This window comes from Colletotrichum siamense, assembly GCF_013390195.1.
Source record: "Colletotrichum siamense strain Cg363 chromosome Unknown KSG_Cg363_contig07, whole genome shotgun sequence".
NCBI lineage: Eukaryota > Fungi > Ascomycota > Sordariomycetes > Glomerellales > Glomerellaceae > Colletotrichum > Colletotrichum siamense.
Window position 1 is genome coordinate 1099436 of NW_023501020.1, and position 19311 is coordinate 1118746.

Below are 19311 nucleotides of genomic sequence, written 5' to 3' on the forward strand. Positions count from 1 at the left end.
AGAGCGGGGTTTTCGATAGTCTAGGCAGGCACTAGACCCCTGTCCGCATGATGGACTTGTAATCACTCATGCTTATTTCTTCATCCAATGATAGACTTAGGTTGAGAAAGAATACTCAGTCGACTTAGATTATTTCAAATTATAAGCCATTCGCTTATCCTCCTGCACCCGGAAACAGTTTGATGAGAGAATTGTCCTCATACCAGACGACTCCTCATGAAGATAATCTGCTACTGACCGAAATAGACACTGTTACGCTGACCATTGAAGTCGATTGTGTTAGAATCTGAGAATTGAGTCGTCTAGACACCATCCTCATGGTTGAAATCTGAAGCTGCTTGGCACAAGGGCGCAAAACATTGTTCTAGCACCGTCTCTGCCGATATGTCGAAGCCAAGAGGAGCCGTAATGTCGAGAAGAAAACCGTTTGGGTCGTACTCTGGGTCTCTGGACACGGAAACTCGCAAGTCGCATATTGGTGAAGTATTCAACTGCTGCAAGTCAGGCTCGCCACGCAGAATGTGAGTGGACATGTCGATCCCCGCGCCTTGCGGATCCAGGGGGGTATCGGGGTCTAGCCATCGATGAAGATTCTTCAGTTCGTTCTTCACACGGGCCACTATTCCTTCCGAGGATGCGTGGCCGCCGTACGCCAGGAAGTAAAGTATGTACTTTGACTCCGCCAAATTCAGAAAGCTGCGTCTACAAGTCGATTCCGGGTTGAAAGAAATGAGTTGTAGCGTAAGAATAAGATCCAGGTCTGGCGCTCCCTTCAACCAAACAATGCATGGAGTCCCAAGGTAATATTCTCGGCCAAGAGGTGAAGGGCTGAGCGTCATGCCGAAATCAATCGAAACTGCCGTGTGTGGGCCAGGTTCTGGAAATGATGATTCGCCGTGTCGAGCAAGTAACCGCTTTATTCGGTATGACCGCGGTAATGTCCTGATTATGCATTTGTCTCGCTCAAGATTACTAGCCGACTCGACTAATAACTTGAAGGGCAGAAAGACTGAACGCAGCTTTGTCGGCACCCATGTTCTCTTCGGACAATATGCAAGTCCATTTCCCACACGATAGTAGAGTTGACTTCCCACGGACTTGTGACTGTCGTCGAAAGTGAGGGCCAGGGCTATGCAGTGGAGAGGGTCATCCTTATACTGGCATACTAAGGGGACCAGGCAGGTAGGCGTTCGTAGTGCATCGTATTGCTCCAGCGCCTTCCACACTGGACTGTCGATTGTGATACCATCATGGCCAATTTTGATTCTGCTCCTGATGTAAGGCGTCTGAAATGGCACAACATCACCTGCTCTTGCAAACGCCTTAGGATGAGGTGCAAAGAACGACGTGATGGGCCCTCGGTGTTTCAAAAGGTCCAAGGCTGTCAATCGAAGGGTGTCCCATGCGAAGATAGAATGGTCATCAACTTTCTGTATGATGTATTCTTGCAGTCTTCGGTAGGCATTGTGACCTTCCCCGTAGATGAGTGGCATGTTGACGCCAAATATGCCTAGTAGACAATAAGCGACATCTTCGGCGCGTGTCGTCTCTCTGCGGGAAGCCCAGCACATGCGTTCAGCCACGCTTGCTCGGAATATAGGGTTGTCAATCTCAATTTCCCCAGGACGGTTGCTGTAAGGCGGGTAATGCTCTCTATGAAACAAATACTTTGACTCGATCCCCGTGGCTGATGTAATGTCGTTCATAAGATCCTCACGTGAGCCTATCATCTCCCAGCGAGATGAGTAGAAGGATACTTGCCTAGGAGCCAAGAGCTCCTGCAAGGTCCAACCTCGAGTAAACCATCGACTCTGACGCAGGGTATGGGAAACTTGGCCCAAGCCGGGGTGTACGTCGGCGATATACGCAAGGCAAATCTTGGAATTTGCATACCATCGAAACATGGAATTGATAGCCTCTGAAAGTTCCGCGCTGCTAGACTTGTCGATACAGCAGGTATCAATCCATATCCACTCATAACCGAGGTCTTTCGCTACACAACATGCTCCCGTGACTTTTGCCCAACCGCTCTTTAGAGATAGATCCGCTTGTAGGTCCGAAAATAAGACCTCCTCGTCTGCCCATGTATGGGACAGAATAGCGTAATATGGAGGGTCTGCGATGAACTCTGAGAGTTGAAGTTTTGAGGTAGGAAGTAGGCGCATCGTAAGTCTCGAAGACGGGTTTGGAAGCAAAGTTTGCTGACTTTACGCATAAGACGTCTTGACTTTTGTAACGATGGTGCGATGATGATGGAGGGGAAAAGTTGAAGTTGGTCGTCAGCCCCACCTCAGGCTGAGGTCGTTTCGTTAGGTTCTTGTGCGACTTGCTGCCTGCCATGCAACCACCCACGGCAAGGTTTGATTTGCTGACGGTGGGGTCTTTTCGACACGAGCTGCATGAAGACTAATGTGGTACATGATGGCCAACGGCACGCGGCGAAGAGCATCTGGATCGCAGACATCGTCCACATCGTATTTCAGACCAGTGTGCAATACCTATAAGGAGCTGAATTTACTTACTTTCGATGCAACCCAAAACCTGCTCTTTCATTTGCGGTAAGCCTGAAAACACTCTGTCATGTATGAAGTAAGATGCCGCTAGCTTCACGCAAGCACGTAACCATGCGGAGATTTCCGATGAATCATCATTGTTATCTTGCTCCTGAACCATGGAACTCTCTGAAAACTCATTGAATTGAAATATTCCTAAGGGAGATCGATGTGGTAATCTCATAGCTTAAAACCCACCAGACCAGCTTCGATCAATCCCGCTCGCAAGGCCGTCTCAAAGCTCAGCAGTTACCGAATACTCAGTGAACATGCCCGGCGGATTACGGTGACCCAAGACCTCAGCCTTCTCGACTTCCGCTCTGATCTCCTTGATCTCCTCCTTGGAGAGCTGCACCTTGACCGAGCCGACATTCTCCTCCAGATACTTCAGCTTCTTCGTACCGGGGATCGGGATGATATCGTCACCCTGCGCCGACAACCACGCGAGTGCGAGCTGGCCCGGGGTGCAGCCCTTCTTATCGGCGAAGGTCTTGAAGCGGTCAACCAGGACCAGGTTCTTATGAAAGTTCTCTGGGCTGAAGCGCGGCACGATGCGGCGGAAGTCGTCGGGCGCAAAGTCGTCGGTGCTCTTGATCTGACCCGTCAGGAACCCGCGACCTAGGGGCGCGTACGCGAAGACGGAGATGCCAAGCTCGCGACAGGTGGCGAGCAGGTCTGTGCCTGTCTCGTTCTCGATGTCCAGCTGGAACGCGTTGTACTCGACCTGGATGGCGTCGACGGGCGCGACGGTGTATGCCCTTCGGATGCTGCTGGAGGCGCATTCGGAGATGCCAATGGCTTTGATCTTGCCCTCCCTGAGATAGAGGTATCAGTATCAGAGTAGCAAGTAGTCTTCCACGACAAGAGATCCGAGACCCGACTTACTTCTTCGCCTTGGCGAGTAGCTCCATCGTCTTCTCGACTGGCGTCTTGGGGTCGAGGCGGTGCACGTAAAAGAGATCAATGGAATCGATACCCATCTTCTGCAGACTGCCCTCAAGGCATTCGTTGAGGAACTCTGGGCTATTGTCTGCCGACATGTTCCACTCGCCCTTGTCGTTGACTGTGAACTTGATGCCGAACTTAGTAGCGATGAAGACGTCGGCACGACGCTCGGGATGCAACTTTAACCATTTCCCGATCAGAACCTCGCTGTCGCCGTAGCCGTTGGCTGTGTCCCAGTTGGTACAGCCGAGCTCCCAGGCGCGGTCTAGAATCGCCAGACGCTCCTCGTCAGTGCTATCAGAGGGTCAGAACTGTGTCCCAAGTAAGAGCACACAGCGAACATCTTACCCAACGGGTCCGTAGGCTGTACTCAGGCCCATCATTCCGAAGCCGAGGGCGGGTATCTGTCGTCCCGTCTTGCCGAGAGGCTTGGTGGGTAGAGATGTTGGAGGCGCCATGATGAATGGAGGGTCTAGGCGAGAAAGATTCAGGATCGGATGCTATGCTGGTGAATGAGCTCGGTGAGGCGACGTCAGTATGTTGGTCTATGAGCTGGAAGATGAACATCAGCTTGCCTTTATAGTTCTTCCTCCCTTTCCCCACATGCCCCAAGGGTGTAAGCAAGGTGCATTTAGCCGCTCGTTGACGATTCGAGAAAAGCCTGTTCCTGGCAAGATACGAATGCACCAAACAGTCGGTCGTGCAGGCGATCAGTCGCAAAAGTCCATCCTTGAGCTTGAGCTTGCAAGGTTGACCCCTCATCAGCGTGCCTCCAGTGCTACAGGTGCGGCGCAGCGGATGGACCCCGGTCCTGTCCCTTAAGGCCGCTAAATGCACCTGCATAATCCATGGCAGCTACCGGGGTGATGCATCTTAACTCCGTGCTTTGCCCATTCCCCCACCCATCCGTCTGTTGGCATTTTGGGGCCCATGTGATGAAGTCGATGGTATATATACTCATGCCAAAATGCAAAGTGAAGAAGGCTTGTCGTGGCATTCAATACCCAGTTTTGATGAGACTTTATGAACTTGAGTGATGAGGCCAATTGAGGGCGGGATACTGCTCACATGCTGAAGCTCGTTTGGAACAAATTCTGTTTTCAACGCATGTATGAAAAAAAGACACAAGACTTAGGCATCGGACAATGGATTGCATTTATTATATTAGTCTTGAGGCTGAAACTAGATTCTACACATAATTGGTAAGTTTATTGTTATCCGTGTTGCTTAACCTCTTTAGTTCCAGATTCAAAGTCTCAACTCTAGCCCGCATGGGCGGGCTTTGCCGAAAAGAAACAACAAGGGTTGTCTTGCTTCCATAGGTTGTCTCGAGAGCCTTGTTTCCGATGCACAAAATCGCGGATTCTCCAAGATCTTCCCTCGGCACCACTGGACAGGGATCAAGCATCTTGTAATTCCTTCTAACAACAGCTAGCAACAATCGTCAATGAGCACACGTAGTATTTTATTTACAGCACAATCTAATGTTCTTCCGATCAAAGCACCCATAACTCCTCACAACCTAGCACAGAAAACGTACAACCTAAGCACACTGCAGCACACCGACCGCAGGTTTCTCCATGTCACCCGCCCTCTGGCCTCCAAATTCTTCCAGTCCTTTGACTGCCTCCGCCAGCCCACTGACTCCCTCATCCACTAGCTCTTTGACTCCCTCATGTGCCAGTCCAGGGTACACATGCAGCTTGTACCGCTTCGCTGAGAGATGGAAGAAGATGTAGCCGTTGAAGAACTCGTCCCACTTAAGGGCGTACATGGGGTCCGACCTGGTGCGCAGAAGCCCAACCACGCGCGAGTTTGCTTCGATTGCTTCGGCAACGACGGTTTCGAGCACGGCAAGAGGTTCGCGCTGCTCGCAAACGGCTCGAGTGTTGATGTAGTTGTCCGTCTCGCCAGCGAGGGTCTCCTTGTGGAATCTGTGGCGATGGTCATGTGTCAGTGAGTGCGGCACGTTGGAGGAAATGTCCATACGTACGATAGAATGTCATTCGCGTAGTTAATATAAGTCATCATGTCCGGGATGCCCTGCATATACTGTCCGATGTTCGGGCACTGTTCCTTCGGGAAGATGAAGTAGGCATACGCCTCGGGCACTCCACTCCTGTCGCGGACATAGTCGGGCCAGCCGCTTGCCTCTTTGCAGTGCTTCAGACCGTGGAACTCGCCGCGTCTCTCGAGTAAGGTGGCGTTGACGAACTGTAACGTCGAACACACAATGAAGTTCGCCACTAGAGGTTCGTAGTATTTCGACATGTCATGTAGCACCTCCGCGAAGCGTGACAGAAGAGCGGACGGCTGAGCCTCTCCCTTGTGGAAACGCTCTTGGAAACCAGCCAGATCATCGTTGCCGGCGTCATCGTCGTCGATGTAGATAGCTAGCCAGGAGTAGATGGCGATGTGTAGTTTTACTGCAAAAGGATGGGTGGGATAGTAGGCCTGAACAAACATAGTTAGTGATGTGATTCTGGGTAGACGTCGAACCATCGGTGAACAGTGGAGTTGAAGAGGTAGAAAGACAACGTACACAGGCGAGAGTGAGGCCAACATCGAAGTACCGCTGCGCATATTCAGACTCGTACGGAGCTCCTGAAGTAGCGGCATACTCAAGCATCGCAGCTTCGAGAGCAGGCCGTGTGTTGGGATGTTGAGGCGCTTGGTATTTGAGGTCGTGGACGAGTTTTGAGAAAATGACGCCCAGCTTAGGGTTTGCCGCTCCGAAAGCCCTGCTCTCAGTGGAAAGTGCCATCTTTGAAGCTGAAGTTGAACTATTGTGTTGAGGAAATGCGGTCTTACAACTTCAAAAAGCAAACATGATCAGATGTACACTACGAATGGCGTGGTTTTAATAACTATCTTAATCGACACTACGTGACTCATGAACATTTCTGAATTTAGATCTTTTGACAACTCGCCGCGGCCCGCGGCCTTTTGCCCGGGCTCGTTACCGATGCTTTGTTTCAATCCCCAGAGACTTGAATTGAAGTCAGATCACGATGTTACGTAGCCAATTGGCTTACACGGCCCCGCACCGACGTCGTGGTACGCGTTTAGTTTAGTGTATCATCGCTATTGGCTAATTCTGGCGTCTTCATTCATGGATCTGGTAGCCTGCTTCTTATCTCACGTTCGCCACTTCAAGGAGCTTTTCCCCTGCCAACTGGGGCATCGCTTACTGCCTTGTGAACTTAGCACGTTGTCGGTCATGAACCCTTGTATCATGAACCCGAAGCGATGGCGTTGTCACCATTGGTTACACAGGTTGTCTTCAACATGTCAACTGCCCTCGGCCCGAGCGGGCCGCACCTCGCCTCTTTGCGTGTTTTTACCGCGTTTTCGCTTATCCGTACTGCATTATTGCTCACTGCGCCGCCTTATCTGCATGGAACCCAGGCGGATCTTGGCGCTGTTTCTTGCCTAGTCCGCCCTGTTTCTTGCCTAGTCCGCCCTGTTTCTTGCCTAGTTGCTTATCCCCTTGTCGCTTATTCCCCTGCTGCTCACTGCGTCGGGCTCATCTCTCCACACTCAAGCGGGTCTCTTCTCCATTCACTACAACGTCTTCGCGGGCTTACTGCCATGACTGCGCCGCAAGTCGTCAATCGCTTCGCCAAGTCGTCATTGTCGAGACTCGAATATCCGCAGCGGCACGGAAGTTATCAGTGAATTCCGCCTTGTCCCTATCTTGTTACTTGCGGTTCACCCCTCCGCCTCGGTCACGGGTTTCTCTGTGCCGATCAGTGCTACGTCGCGCTTACATGTACTCAGTCTCGGGCCCGAAGTCATCGATCCACTAATCGCTGTGCCCGCCGTAAATCGGCGCTTTAACGAGAACGAGTTATCTTGTCTACAGCCAGACAAGCTTTCTGCAGCGGAGGCGGCCGGGCGCGAAGCCAACAAGGTTGTGCTACGTCTACTATCCCATTCTCGGCTAAGCGATAGTTTCAAATCTTGCCTTAATATGCGCGGCCCAGCCTGGACTCGTAGCCGACCCTTCAGGGTCCAAAGTCCCTTTGAGTTTATGCCGAGGTTTCTTACCGTATTTTATTGAATATGGCAAGTGTTTCCTGTGGGGGTAGTACGAGTCAACATCTCTGCTGAGGGCTCTTGTCAGACCTGCATCAAATGTAACGGCAAGCACGGCCAGACTGAGCGGGGAGTTGAGCAGGCGAAGCCGATGAATACGTGTAAGTGTCTTGGGAGGATTCTGGACCGGCGATTTGCCTCAATTCAGCAGCTATCGGTGTTGCTGCCTGCATTGCCCAACGTATGTTGCCAAGTGACAAATGATATTGTGATACAACGCTCAAGAAAAGTTAAAATCACAGCCCACATAGGAATAGGCCGGCGGTAAGGGACCTCGGGTGTGAGGCAGTTTCAAGAACCGCGGTCATGTTGAGGAAGCTTCGTAGCATCCAGTAAGAAGGTAGACATTACGATAAACGTAGTAAACACGATTCAGCTAGTGCTTCGTCAACCGCAATCATAAAATGACGTCCGTCCTCCTTCGTTAAGTCTCGAAGAAAACGAAAGGTACCGCTCGAACACAACAAGCGTCACGATGGACATCAAGGACATCATCGACATCATCGACCGGGCACCGGTCCCGAGATATGTCTTACTTCCCCTCGTGGCCGTAGTGCTCTATGTTGTCTTCAAGGTGGTCTACAACTTATACTTCCATCCCTTGCGCAAGTTCCCTGGCCCTGTGGCAAACAAGCTCAGCATTGTAAGCACCATCCTCCAGAGCTTTGTTCGGCTACATCACTGACATTAGTAGATCCCCCATCTGTGGTCAGTGTTCAAAGGAAAGCAATCCTATGAGCTACTCAGACTCCATAGCAAATACGGTGAGTGCCTGATCATCACCATAGCACAACCACAGCCAGCACCGATGACTGATCGTTAATATCCAGGCCATGTCGTCCGTTACGGACCCAACGAGCTCAGTTTCAGCTCAGCCAAGGCATGGAAAGACATCTACGGCCCTCGCTCCGGCCACCAACCCTTCACCAAGGGCACCTGGTATGATGGTCTGAGCATCTACGCCGCCCAAGATATCCGCTCCATCATCACCGAGCGCGACCCCGTGAAGCATGCCGCAATGAGCCGCCTGTACGGTGGCGCCTTCTCCCGCGGTTTCTTGAACGAGATGGAGCCCATGATCATCGATTACATCGACCGCTTCGTCGATTACGTCCGCTCCAAGACGGCTGACGGCGGCACCGTGGACCTGACCTTCGGCTACAGCTCCATGACATTCGACATCATCGGCGACCTGGCCTTCGGGCAGGACTTTGGCGCCATCGGTTTGGAGGAGCCCCACAAGTTCATCCGCGAACTCAACGAGTCTTTGGGATTCACCAGCTTCATGGAGGCGGTCAAGCGATTCCCGCCTCTGGGGCCCATCGGCCGCGTCCTCTTCCGGAGCCAGGTCGAGAAGCTCGAAGGCATCGCGCGGAAGGGCGGAGATTTTGCTCTGGAGGTCATGAAGAAGCGCGTCGCTGAGCAGGATACCACCACACGCAAGGACTTCCTTACCAAAGTGTTGCAGCAGCGCGCCGAGTCCAAGATGGACATTTCGGAGATTCAGCTCGCTGCGCAGTCGTGGGACTTCATCGGTGCAGGCACTGAGACAACGGCGGCGGTTATGACGTCCACGACCTACTATCTGCTGAAGGACAGGGAGCTTCTGGCCCGCGTCACAGCCGAGGTGCGTGCTGCTTTCCGTACCAGTGCCGAGATTACGAATGCGTCCGCCGAGAAGCTGGAGCTGCTTCATCGCGTGTGCCTTGAGGGCCTGCGTCTCCCGACGGGAGCGCCGCCTATCCTGCCGCGTCTGGTGCCCAAGGGCGGCGACACGGTCGATGGATATTTCTTGCCCGGAGGCACCCCAGTGACCATCGCTCCGATGGTTGCGGGGCTTCACCCTGATAACTTCAAGGACCCGATGGTGTTTAACCCGGACCGATGGCTGGGCAAGGGCGGAGATATCTTGGAAGCGAGCCAGCCTTTCTCACTTGGTGCCCGCGGGTGTGGAGGAAAGCCGTAAGTTACATACCTCCCCGAGCTGCCCTTGCAGAGGAAGTCAGACTAATGACCTTGTTTGAATATCAGTATCGCCTGGATGGAAGTGCGTGTAACGTTGGCCAAGATGCTCTGGACGTTCGACATGGAACTGGACAACCCTGACTTGGACTGGATCGGGGAGGACTTCGACAACCTGCCGCAATATGCTTTGTGGGTCAGGCAAAACCTAAACATCAAGGCCCGGGTCGCTAGTCATTGAGGTTGTCTCTGTTGTAACTTGGACGAGGGCACCAAGGGTCGGATGTATTGCTGACTGTGCCTGACGAGTCGATGGATCAGAATGAGGTTGGGTTTGTTATTGGATGTCGTGAACATGGGTTGATGTCAAGTTTAGAAAGTGGAACCGCGGGTTGCTCCAGTCACTACATCGGTAAGGGCTTGAATTACAAAGTTTGTATATACAGAGGCGATGCAACGCTAGAGGTGACTGACTGCTACCTTATTAGAAGTTTGCCTTGGGATCTTGCTATGTAATTTATAGAGAGTTAGATGAGCAGCGTTTGTCACTGGAAGACTTCGGCATGTGTTTGGTCCAATATTCTTGGGGATTGTGTCCGCGATTGACGCTATGCCTTCGATTCACAGCACTGTCACGAAGCTGTCAGTAGGTAGGCATAAGACCTAACAAAACCAGAAGCCAGCATAGCCTGGTACGCAGATGCTTAGATACGAGGCACCGTGTATAGCTCTGCAAACACGACCGAGCAGCACTTGCAACATCCCACAATATCACCTGAGGCTGTCGTCATGTCTTGATGCTTCGTTGCGGCGCACAGTTTATCAAGATTTGGGTACATGTTTCATTCAACGTTCTTAAGAGTAATGTCGGCGGTCTTATTGCGCAAAGTTATGTCACCCGTAGACGGCATTGTCGCGAAGCTCTCCATTAGCATCAAACCCGGCGGAATCTGGAAACAAATACAGTTTAAGACATAAATATTCCAAACCCTTTCGTACTCTCTTGCCTTCTATCACAAGGCAACTCTTCGTTTCGTCTCGGATTTCTGGCCCTGAATTCCAAAGTTTCAAGTTGAATTCTCTCGTAATAAACTTTCATCCCTTCCGCAAAAGTCCAAGCTAGACTATGAGTATCGAGAGAGTGGTCGTTACAAGCCTCTTCGGTGGAAAAGAATTCTCTGCAGAAGTTATAGACTCGAAAGCCACGGCCTGGGTATAGAAGTAGGCTGCTTTATGCTGGGAATCCACTCCATAAAGCAGTCTACTTCACCTAAATGTCTAAATAAGACTAATAGTGACCCAACCCCTACATGCAGTGTTAAACCCACCAGAAATCTCATCCTAAAGCAGCCGAAATTCGCATTCTCTTGCCTCCATTCAAAAGCTGCACTGAATCTTTGCCAATCCGCCGTCTGATGCCGTCGGGCTCACCGAGTCCCTGGGCAGCCTGTTCTCTCACGTCCTTGTCCAACTCGATCCAAAGCGGCACCAGCGCATCGTCTTTCCAAGGCCGTACGTCGGGCTTCCTTGCCGTCCTAATCATCTCGGCCACCAGATAAAAGACGGAGAGCAGCACCATGACTATCTGGAACGTGATCCAGGGCCATTGCACAACGATGGTGATCTGGCTTTTGTATGAGGTTCCTCGGTACCAGGCGCCTCCCATCCTTAGTGTTGAATTTGCACGGACGTCGTTGGACAGACTCCTAGCGACCTTTGCGATGAATGAGTCCATATCGCCAAAGGCTTCATGCAGAGCCTGTCCGCGCGTCGTTCGATCATCTTCAAATTTACCACCGCCCCCCTTAGCCCTGACTAAAGATGCATTACCATTGAAGTTCCAGAGGGTGAAGGGCTCAACTACTGTGAATTCCTCGTCCGGATCTGCGGAGAATGAGTCTGGGAGGTTCTGAAAAGTCCCTCGGTCGGTGTCAAAGTCGAAACGTGATTCACTCCATGCTCCGACAACCTCCTCCCTGGTGATGCCTGCCTCTACACGCACTTGATGAGCCTCAACGCAGTACCAGAGGCCGCAATGGTATGCCTGGGGGTCTTTTGGGAGGGGATAATTAACCCATTCTGACGCGTTGAGGAAAGCCCCAATGACCGCAAACTCGCCGAATATTAAGCGGTCTTCTCTGGGGCCTCCGGGGAATGGGACCATGTCCGCTGCTCTCGGTTTTACCACAGTCTGCATTGTGAAAAATCTATACTCCAGCAGGTCTTCGACATCATCGATATTGATATCATCGCAGGGTCTAAAACCAAAAATGGCCCCGTCGGATAGAACGACCCCGCATGAGCTTGGGTCCCGGTCGAGAACTTTGATATGGCTTGTGGCGTTGTCGCAAGCGCCACAGATACCAATGGTAGGGATGATTGGCCACGTACAGTTCCCCGTTGGACAGACCACTTCTAGAAAATTTACATTTGCGGATAGGAATCCCACGCTCAAGGCAAGATCAGTCGACAATGGCACTAAGTATCGGTTAGCAAAGGTGTGTCGTTGACACTACGGTTGACAGCGAGGAGTTACGTACATTCTGTTGAGCTTCCACTTCTTACTTTGGCATCCACCATCGCTGTACGAGGAAACACGGGTCCGGGGGCTGGAAAACCGGAGTCGTCAAGATCCGGAACATTGTCAATTCGCACCGTTATCAACTGCTGGGCAGAGATGCCAATGCCCAGGGTGGCAATGGTAAGGACCCCTCCCAGACAGGCAATGTGTCTATGAAGGCGCTCATGATGTCAGGTGGAATACAAAAATCAGCAAACAAAAAGAGGCCTGTATGGTACGTACGTGCCTTTGAACCTTGCTAGAAGCTCCAGACTGCCACCCATGCCTCTAGATGCCGCTTCGAAAGCGGCGATGTCTTCCAGACGATAATCTCCCTTGCGCCCCGACATAGAATTCCATTTAGACTGGGCAAGGCAGGCTGCTATGGAAACCATGAGAGCGGAACGACAAAAGGTTGCCAGTATGGCTATGAGACCGTTAAGCGTCAAACTTTGAGCGGTCCAGCTGTCTTGGGGCTTTTTGTCGTAAAGGTAGAGGACGACGACCTGTGCGATAAGACAAATTGATGCGAAACCGCAGCTAAGTATCTCGAAATACCACCATCGAAGGAATGAACCAGAGCTCGCATGTGTTATTGGTATTGGGGCTGTATTGAAGAGCTCCTTAGTGGCCCCGTCGACTTGGTGTGCTTCAACCTCGCTTGCATTCTTCCGCCCGGCTAAGCGCCCCTCAGACAGGAGGCTGTCAGATTGGGATGGTGAGAAATTGTCGTCGACAGCGGCCTCGCGGGTTGGCGGCCAGGGCCGAGGGTCATCTGGTCGTTTGTGGATGTACGGTGTTACTACGCTCATGGCTTTTGCGGCAAGTGCAAGTGCAAGACGGTAGGTGAATGATGATCGAGAGACTTCACCACGCCGCGGCGAAGGTGGGGAAAGTTCGGTAATATAAGCGCCAGACAGGAGAGCGCGACGAACAGGGGAACACGCACGCATGGGCGGGAGGCTAGGCTCATTTACTTAAGCACTCTTTGCCTCCAATATCCGCTGATACAAGGATTCTGATTAGTGATAGCTCTGAAAACTATCAAATCTTCCCTGCTGAGTGTTTTTCAGCCCTTGCCCAGCTCCAGTTGCGTGTATGTACCCAATCTTCCGACTGTGCAGGGGGGAACCGACTGTGGATGCAAAGAGTGCTTCCGGTAAGCCCAGCTTCCGAATTCCCAGCCTTCCCCAGCCACTAGGAAAACAGAGAATAGGTGCAAATAGGCGCCTTGAGAGATCCTTCAGGCTGAGCATGCAGGCTGCCGGGGTTCCAGTTCCTTGATATGGTCATTTTGTGAGGTATGCCACACTTGCCAAGGACTCCGCTTAAGGCAGGCTGGCAGAAAAACAACGCCAACGTGCGAGCAGCTACAGCCTGATTTGCTTTTTCCGGGTGCAGTGATAACGTTCAACCGCACAATACGAAGTATATGTCCCGTAAATAGAAACAATCGTTGGCTTCACTGGTGGAATCTTAAAGTGATGGATGTGTGGCTCAAACTCCTGTAAGCGAGCCGCGTCCTCAATGGGCAGCTCTGGCGAGATATCAATCTATCTACCTATGTACATGATCGGCGCGGCAGAGACGGATGTCAGATTGTCGTTCAGTACAATCGCTTTCTTCTCGATTTCCTGATGATGCGGGGATAGGACGGAATCATTACATGGACTGGTCGGCCGGTTCATCGCAAAGCAGGAAAAGAATCAGTACCAAGTGTCCGTAAGTTGCTGGTGTTATTCCCTCGATATCTATCTTCAGCAGACGTGCAAACTATGTTGTCCACCCTCCTTACAAACGGAACGTGGCCGATAAATGTGACTTGGAGCTTCTGCAGACGGGATTCAAAGAGGATGGGATGATACTGTGTGCTCCGTGTGAAATCACGTTCAGAGCAACCGCGCACACACACAGAGCGCCAATCGGGATACCGGGTAGCAACACATCTCGACGGATTCGGGACTCAACTCAAAAGACGCCCCTAATTTGTTTCTGTCTATTTTCCATGAGTATTAAATATTTTATCTAGATCGTGTTGTTGCTTCTTCCGGCTCCTTTCCTGCACAATCATGGACGTAGGTGAGTTGCGACTAGCCAGTTCCTGGAGCATACTCCGGGACGCCGAGAATAACCCCGCTTTCGAAGCCTTTCGTCACAAAGTCAGGAGGCCATGGGGCCATGGGACATGTCTAGCTCGACGAGGCTGCCGTCAGACAGGGAATAGGTGTCGGGGCAAGAAGTTCCGGTACAGTCCAACCACGCGTGAGCAAAGGCAGGTGGGAGTTCTGGTATCTTCGTTTCTAAATCCAGGTATGGAACATCGAGAGATAAGCTACCTATGCAGACGACAACCTTTTGTTAGAATTTGAGTAAGGGGTTCATCGCCTCAAGCTCAGCGCTGGTGGACTTGTCGATAGCACGTATCGATTCGATTCCAACTTTTCCCCCAACCCTAAGCCCGATAACAAGAGTTCCCGACCATAGCCCAGCTTAGCCCAGCCTGATTTTGACACAGTTGGGTTGCTGACATCCGGCGAGGCTGCGCCATAATCAGGGGGTGTGCGGTTGCCTGATTGAAATCCTGCATGTAAGCGCCAAGACGTCCTGCTGCACCTCAGCACCGGAGTGGTGGTGGTATTGCTTAATCGCCGGCACGTCCCTGCATAGGGCAAAGGGCGTCCGCGTCGAGCTATATACATGCCACATCCCATCCCGTCCTTATTCCGTAGAATATAAGTAGATAGCAGTAATCAAAACCCTGTCAAAAGTAACCAATAGCGGATTGGAACCACCATGATCAACGCATCCTAAAGCTTCACGACGTCGTTGATGGGCTGCTGCTAGGCCGGGACCACGGTCTGACCGGAAGTCGTTCCTCCAGCGGCTTTCCTCTCCCTCCACAAGCGCACAATACGCTTCCACTCCGGCTCTTGCTTCTCTTCATCCTCAACCTTTTCCCACTTCCCCGACGCGGTACGCCTCCATTGCCCCTCCGCGTCATAGTCCGTCGGAGGCAGCTTTGCGAACACCTCTTCATACTCTCTTTCCCTCCTAGCCTTCTCCTCAGCCTCAAACAGGGCCTTTGCCTCCATGGACTCCTTCTGTGTGCGCCAGACTTTCCCTCGCTTTCCGGACGCGTTGCGTCCCCAGTGATACTCTGTTTCAAGAACGAGTCTCTTCTTGTGCTCTTCCTCATCCTCGGACCTCTTCTTCTTCTGCTTCTGGTGAGGCCCCTTCTCGCACCCGGGTTCGCTGGATAATCTGCCACAGCATTGGAAGCGTAACTTCTTGTCGTCCTGGGGTATGTCCTCGGGTAAGTCGAGGTTTGAAGGGAACCCGAGGGCCAATTGACCTTCAGTGATGGATCAGTTGTCAAAAACAAATCTTTGGAATCAACCCAGTTACCTGTGTGTCTCTCGCACTCGCGAAACTCTTGCTCCTGCTCATTCAACGTGGCACCACAGTGGTTGCATGATGGCAGCCTCTCGGCCTTGCGCTTACTGCCGGTCGTCGTTTCAAGGCGTCTCGAAGGAGCAGGTGCATCAGACATGATGACGGATCAAGCAGATGGAATCATGCAAAACGCGTGTGGAAATCCAAATGAGATTGATTCCACATGTGTCCCTGGTGGCGCGTCTTCAGCCACCAACAAACAGCTCCTGCAGCTCTTATCGATAAGCTCCAAGCTTACTGAGGGGGTACGTCACGTGGATAGCTCCATGTCTGGATTACGCTATCCATACAGATTACCCCTCCACGCAGAAGGATCTCCGAATCCCGGCCCCGATTTGTCATGCACTCCAGGTCTCCGCCACAGGGGACGCCCGGCGAATGAGAAACCCAGATGGTGACTTCAACGACTTTTTTTTTCTGCTGTCGCTTCTGTCGCTGCCGGATGCTCCAGAGGGGGCGACTCAGTTGGAGGGGCGGGCGGTGACACGAGGTTCCGGTGCTTTGGAATCTGAGGCATGACGCAGGGTCTCTTGTATATAACTTCACTTTACTGCCATCTCTCATCCTCCAATTAATCTCAATTGCGTCTCTTCTAACCAAAGAATTCGCGTCAATTTCCCGTGAAACAACCAAGACACAGCTTCTCGCATCAAACACCCCCGTCGCCATACCGCCCAAAAATCACGACCTGGATCCCAGACCCCGAAACCCCACCGCGCAGCTCCAGCAGCTCCAACCGCCGCCCCTCACCACCACTTTGCGCACCGTCGCCCTCACCCTCCTCCTCGCAATCTTCCTCTCGTACACAATGCCCTTCTCCTTCCTCACCCGCTTCACCCGCCCCTTCACAACAACCACAATGTCCCTCGCCGCCAACTCCTCCACCGGCGCCGCCCTCCCTCCGGGCGCGCAAAAGGCCACCATCGCCGCCGGCTGCTTCTGGGGCGTCGAGCACCTCTACCGCAAGCACTTCGCCCAAAAGGGCCTCATCGACGCCCGCGTCGGCTACATCGGCGGCGACCTCTCCAACCCGACCTACCGCGCCGTCTGCGGCGGCGACACCGGCCACGCGGAAGCCCTGCAGGTCGTCTACGACCCCGCGCAGGTCTCCTACCGCGTCCTCCTCGAGTTCTTCTACCGCATGCACGACCCCACCACCGCGAACCGCCAGGGCCCCGACACCGGCCCGCAGTACCGCAGCGCCATCTTCTACCACGACGACGAGCAGCGCAAGACGGCCGAGGAGGTCACGAAGCTGGCGAACGAGCAGTGGTACAAGGGCAAGATTGTGACGGAGGTGATTCCCGCGGGGCAGTGGTGGGATGCCGAGCAGTACCATCAGCTGTATTTGCACAACAACCCGTCGGGCTACGAGTGCCCGAGTCACTTTTTGAGGACGTTCCCTGAGCTGCAGGGGTGACTAGCGAAGGATGAGGGGAAAAGCAGGTTGTAATGATACAGGGACGGGATTTGGACTGGGTCTTTCTTTTAACATATGGATCATGATATCAAGACGAGGACGGGGTGGATGGGATGGCCTGTCTGTGGTCTGCGGAAGCGGGGCTAGCTGGGATATGATAGCGTTCAACCGCTTTACTGACAATTATTTTCTGAATGAACTTGCTTGAAACCATGAACTTTCGAATATACAAAAATGCTGTCTGAGGCGATACTTAGACGATAGTAAGGACCTGTTCTTGTCCAAATTTGTTAAAAACTGTGTTGCGCCACTCGTCAAACCAAGCTGTCGACCCAAGCTTTTCGAGACATTCTTCGAAGTTTTCGAGACATTCTTCGAGAGACTTACACCCACAACGACCTGCATCCGGTGGCCTGGGCTCAACCATCATAACCGCACATCCTACTCTCGAAAAGGTAGTCGTATCCTTCGATGAAAGCTCGACCCGGTTGGTCGCCGTGACTTCTTTGGTTTCTCGGCAGAGAACGAGACCAAATAATTCGAAGCTCGGCTCGTGGTCTTCACGTAGAGATAGTGGCAGAAAGTAAACTGCAGGAAGGGCCTCTCTGTCGGAGCAAAGCCTAACATCTTGCAAAAATGTCAGACGCGCATTGTTGGCCAGGCTTTCGTCAGCCAGCGTGATAGAGCATCTTCCCGCGTTGGTTGTCGAGTTGTGGGGACTCAGATCTAGTGTGGCCAGGCACAATCGTCCACGCATGGTAATGCGACCCCCAGCAACTATGCCCTTATCATCCGAGGTAAGTGGGAAGCAAGTCGCGCTTATGATATCGACCAAGGAATAATACCTGACGTCGTACCCACGCTGTCTTATACTGGTACCCCCGACGGAAGCCCAGGACCACGTCGGAGGTGTCGATAGCAATGTCCCTCGAGCTAGCGCAGGCTGCAGTCTGGGCTGGACCGTTCCACATACGTACCAATGAAGCCCTCTTAAGATGTCCGCTTCCCAGAGCCCGGCGAGATAAGAGCCGAGCGCAGGCAACTGTCGCTGAAAAGTAGTAGCGACGCCTGACAATGCAGGAAGCCGGTCAGCCTCGGAGGTCAACGAGCGAGACGCATATTTCTCCACGATCTCGTACCATGACCAACAGCCCCAGGAACGGCCCAAGGATGATGTTTCCGTCCTGAACAACCGATCGCGGCCAGATGTACCCTCAATGTAGTGGTTGCGCTCCTTACATTCACAGAAGCTCTCACCTCTTTCGTTTTCGAAATTCAACTCACTCTCCGTGAAATGCAGTATCGATGGAGACAAGATTCTTTCCTGAAACGCCCAGCCCCGGTGCAGCAGAGGCGTCTCGGTCAGTTTGAGGGGATCTCTCGAAGCCATACTTCCGTAGTACACAGGAGAGCGAACGTAGATGGGATACTGCAAGCCAGGGAGCTTGATCTCATGAACTCCTCTCCGAAGTATAGGTTCACTGCCAGTGTTTATAAAAAGCCCCTGATGCCCATCAGAAGCTCCCATGGCGGAAATGGTCAGATGAGCATTTGCATATACTGATGCCATTCCGGAAGCCTCCACAGCCCACTCCTGCGCATCATCTTGCACAATACACAAACTATCAATCCACATGTAGCGAATACCGAGATGTTTGGTGACGAGCATTGCATCTTGAAATGTCTTTGTTAGGCTTCCCCACGGAATTGACTGGGAAAAAGCGCCTATAGTTTCCGTGGTAGTCTGCAGCATTCGGGCAGCCACATCTGGTGAGCCCCAGCAGTGACTCAAGGCGATGTAGCGTATGTCATCCTTGAAGGTCTGTGCAACTGATGATGTCTCAACAAGACGAACATCAAGTGGTGCCCCCGGCCCTAGGTCGCCCTGGGGTCGACCTTCGTGAAGCATTACAAGACGGGTAGGTAAGGGCCGTAAAGGCCGTAGTCCTTCATGTTCTTGCAGCATGTAGGGCCGCCTGTGGTCGGATAAATCTTCGACGAACAGCAGCACTTGATCCAACGTTGGTAAGAAGCCACTCCAAGGTAGAGAGGGTATTGCGTCCCAAGGGCATGATGCTCCTAGAGTTTGTCTTGTCGTTAGTTCTGAGCCTGTTTTGAGCCCCTGCGTGGCTGTACAGCGCGACCGTACCTTCTGTGATGTGAACTATATATTCGTTATCCTTTAGACCGAGAAACAGAACGTGTGAATCTGGGGGCTGTAGCCGAAATCTCTTGGAACTCAGAAAAAACCCTTGTCTACCTTCCCTGTCACCATGGCCTAAACACAGCTGTTCTGTATGGCAAAGCCGCCCCCAAACATC

The 19311-nt window shown here is 52.3% G+C and overlaps 7 protein-coding genes across 7 annotated transcripts; 2 read left to right on the plus strand and 5 right to left on the minus strand.

The window, feature by feature from the left end:
- Positions 1–302: 302 nt before the first annotated feature.
- Positions 303–2165, minus strand: HET-E1-4 (Vegetative incompatibility protein HET-E-1; the record flags this gene model as incomplete). The annotated part of the gene is made up of 2 exons (XM_036642476.1): positions 303–1588; positions 1634–2165. The coding sequence occupies 2 exons, from the start codon at positions 2163–2165 to the stop codon at positions 303–305; spliced, it is 1818 nt and encodes a 605-aa protein (XP_036491417.1).
- Positions 2166–2787: 622 nt separating this feature from the next.
- CGCS363_v010628 (Aldo-keto reductase yakc) lies at positions 2788–3955 on the minus strand (the record flags this gene model as incomplete). The annotated part of the gene is made up of 3 exons (XM_036642477.1): positions 2788–3367; positions 3438–3791; positions 3846–3955. 3 exons carry the CDS (start codon positions 3953–3955, stop codon positions 2788–2790), a joined length of 1044 nt encoding a protein of 347 aa, XP_036491935.1.
- A 1085-nt stretch (positions 3956–5040) lies between these two features.
- Positions 5041–6261, minus strand: COP6-1 (Alpha-cuprenene synthase COP6; the record flags this gene model as incomplete). The annotated part of the gene is made up of 3 exons (XM_036642478.1): positions 5041–5431; positions 5491–5951; positions 6040–6261. The coding sequence occupies 3 exons, from the start codon at positions 6259–6261 to the stop codon at positions 5041–5043; spliced, it is 1074 nt and encodes a 357-aa protein (XP_036491934.1).
- Positions 6262–8070: 1809 nt separating this feature from the next.
- Positions 8071–9798, plus strand: aclL-1 (Cytochrome P450 monooxygenase aclL; the record flags this gene model as incomplete). Its single annotated transcript, XM_036642479.1, has 4 exons — positions 8071–8238; positions 8290–8359; positions 8426–9557; positions 9627–9798. The coding sequence occupies 4 exons, from the start codon at positions 8071–8073 to the stop codon at positions 9796–9798; spliced, it is 1542 nt and encodes a 513-aa protein (XP_036492082.1).
- Positions 9799–10893: 1095 nt separating this feature from the next.
- CGCS363_v010631 (uncharacterized protein) lies at positions 10894–11754 on the minus strand (the record flags this gene model as incomplete). Its single annotated transcript, XM_036642480.1, has 1 exon — positions 10894–11754. The coding sequence occupies one exon, from the start codon at positions 11752–11754 to the stop codon at positions 10894–10896; it is 861 nt and encodes a 286-aa protein (XP_036492083.1).
- Positions 11755–14957: 3203 nt separating this feature from the next.
- Positions 14958–15667, minus strand: CGCS363_v010632 (uncharacterized protein; the record flags this gene model as incomplete). Its single annotated transcript, XM_036642481.1, has 2 exons — positions 14958–15469; positions 15523–15667. 2 exons carry the CDS (start codon positions 15665–15667, stop codon positions 14958–14960), a joined length of 657 nt encoding a protein of 218 aa, XP_036492084.1.
- Positions 15668–16378: 711 nt separating this feature from the next.
- Positions 16379–16990, plus strand: mxr1 (putative peptide methionine sulfoxide reductase; the record flags this gene model as incomplete). The annotated part of the gene is made up of 1 exon (XM_036642482.1): positions 16379–16990. One exon carries the CDS (start codon positions 16379–16381, stop codon positions 16988–16990), a length of 612 nt encoding a protein of 203 aa, XP_036492085.1.
- Positions 16991–19311: the final 2321 nt, after the last annotated feature.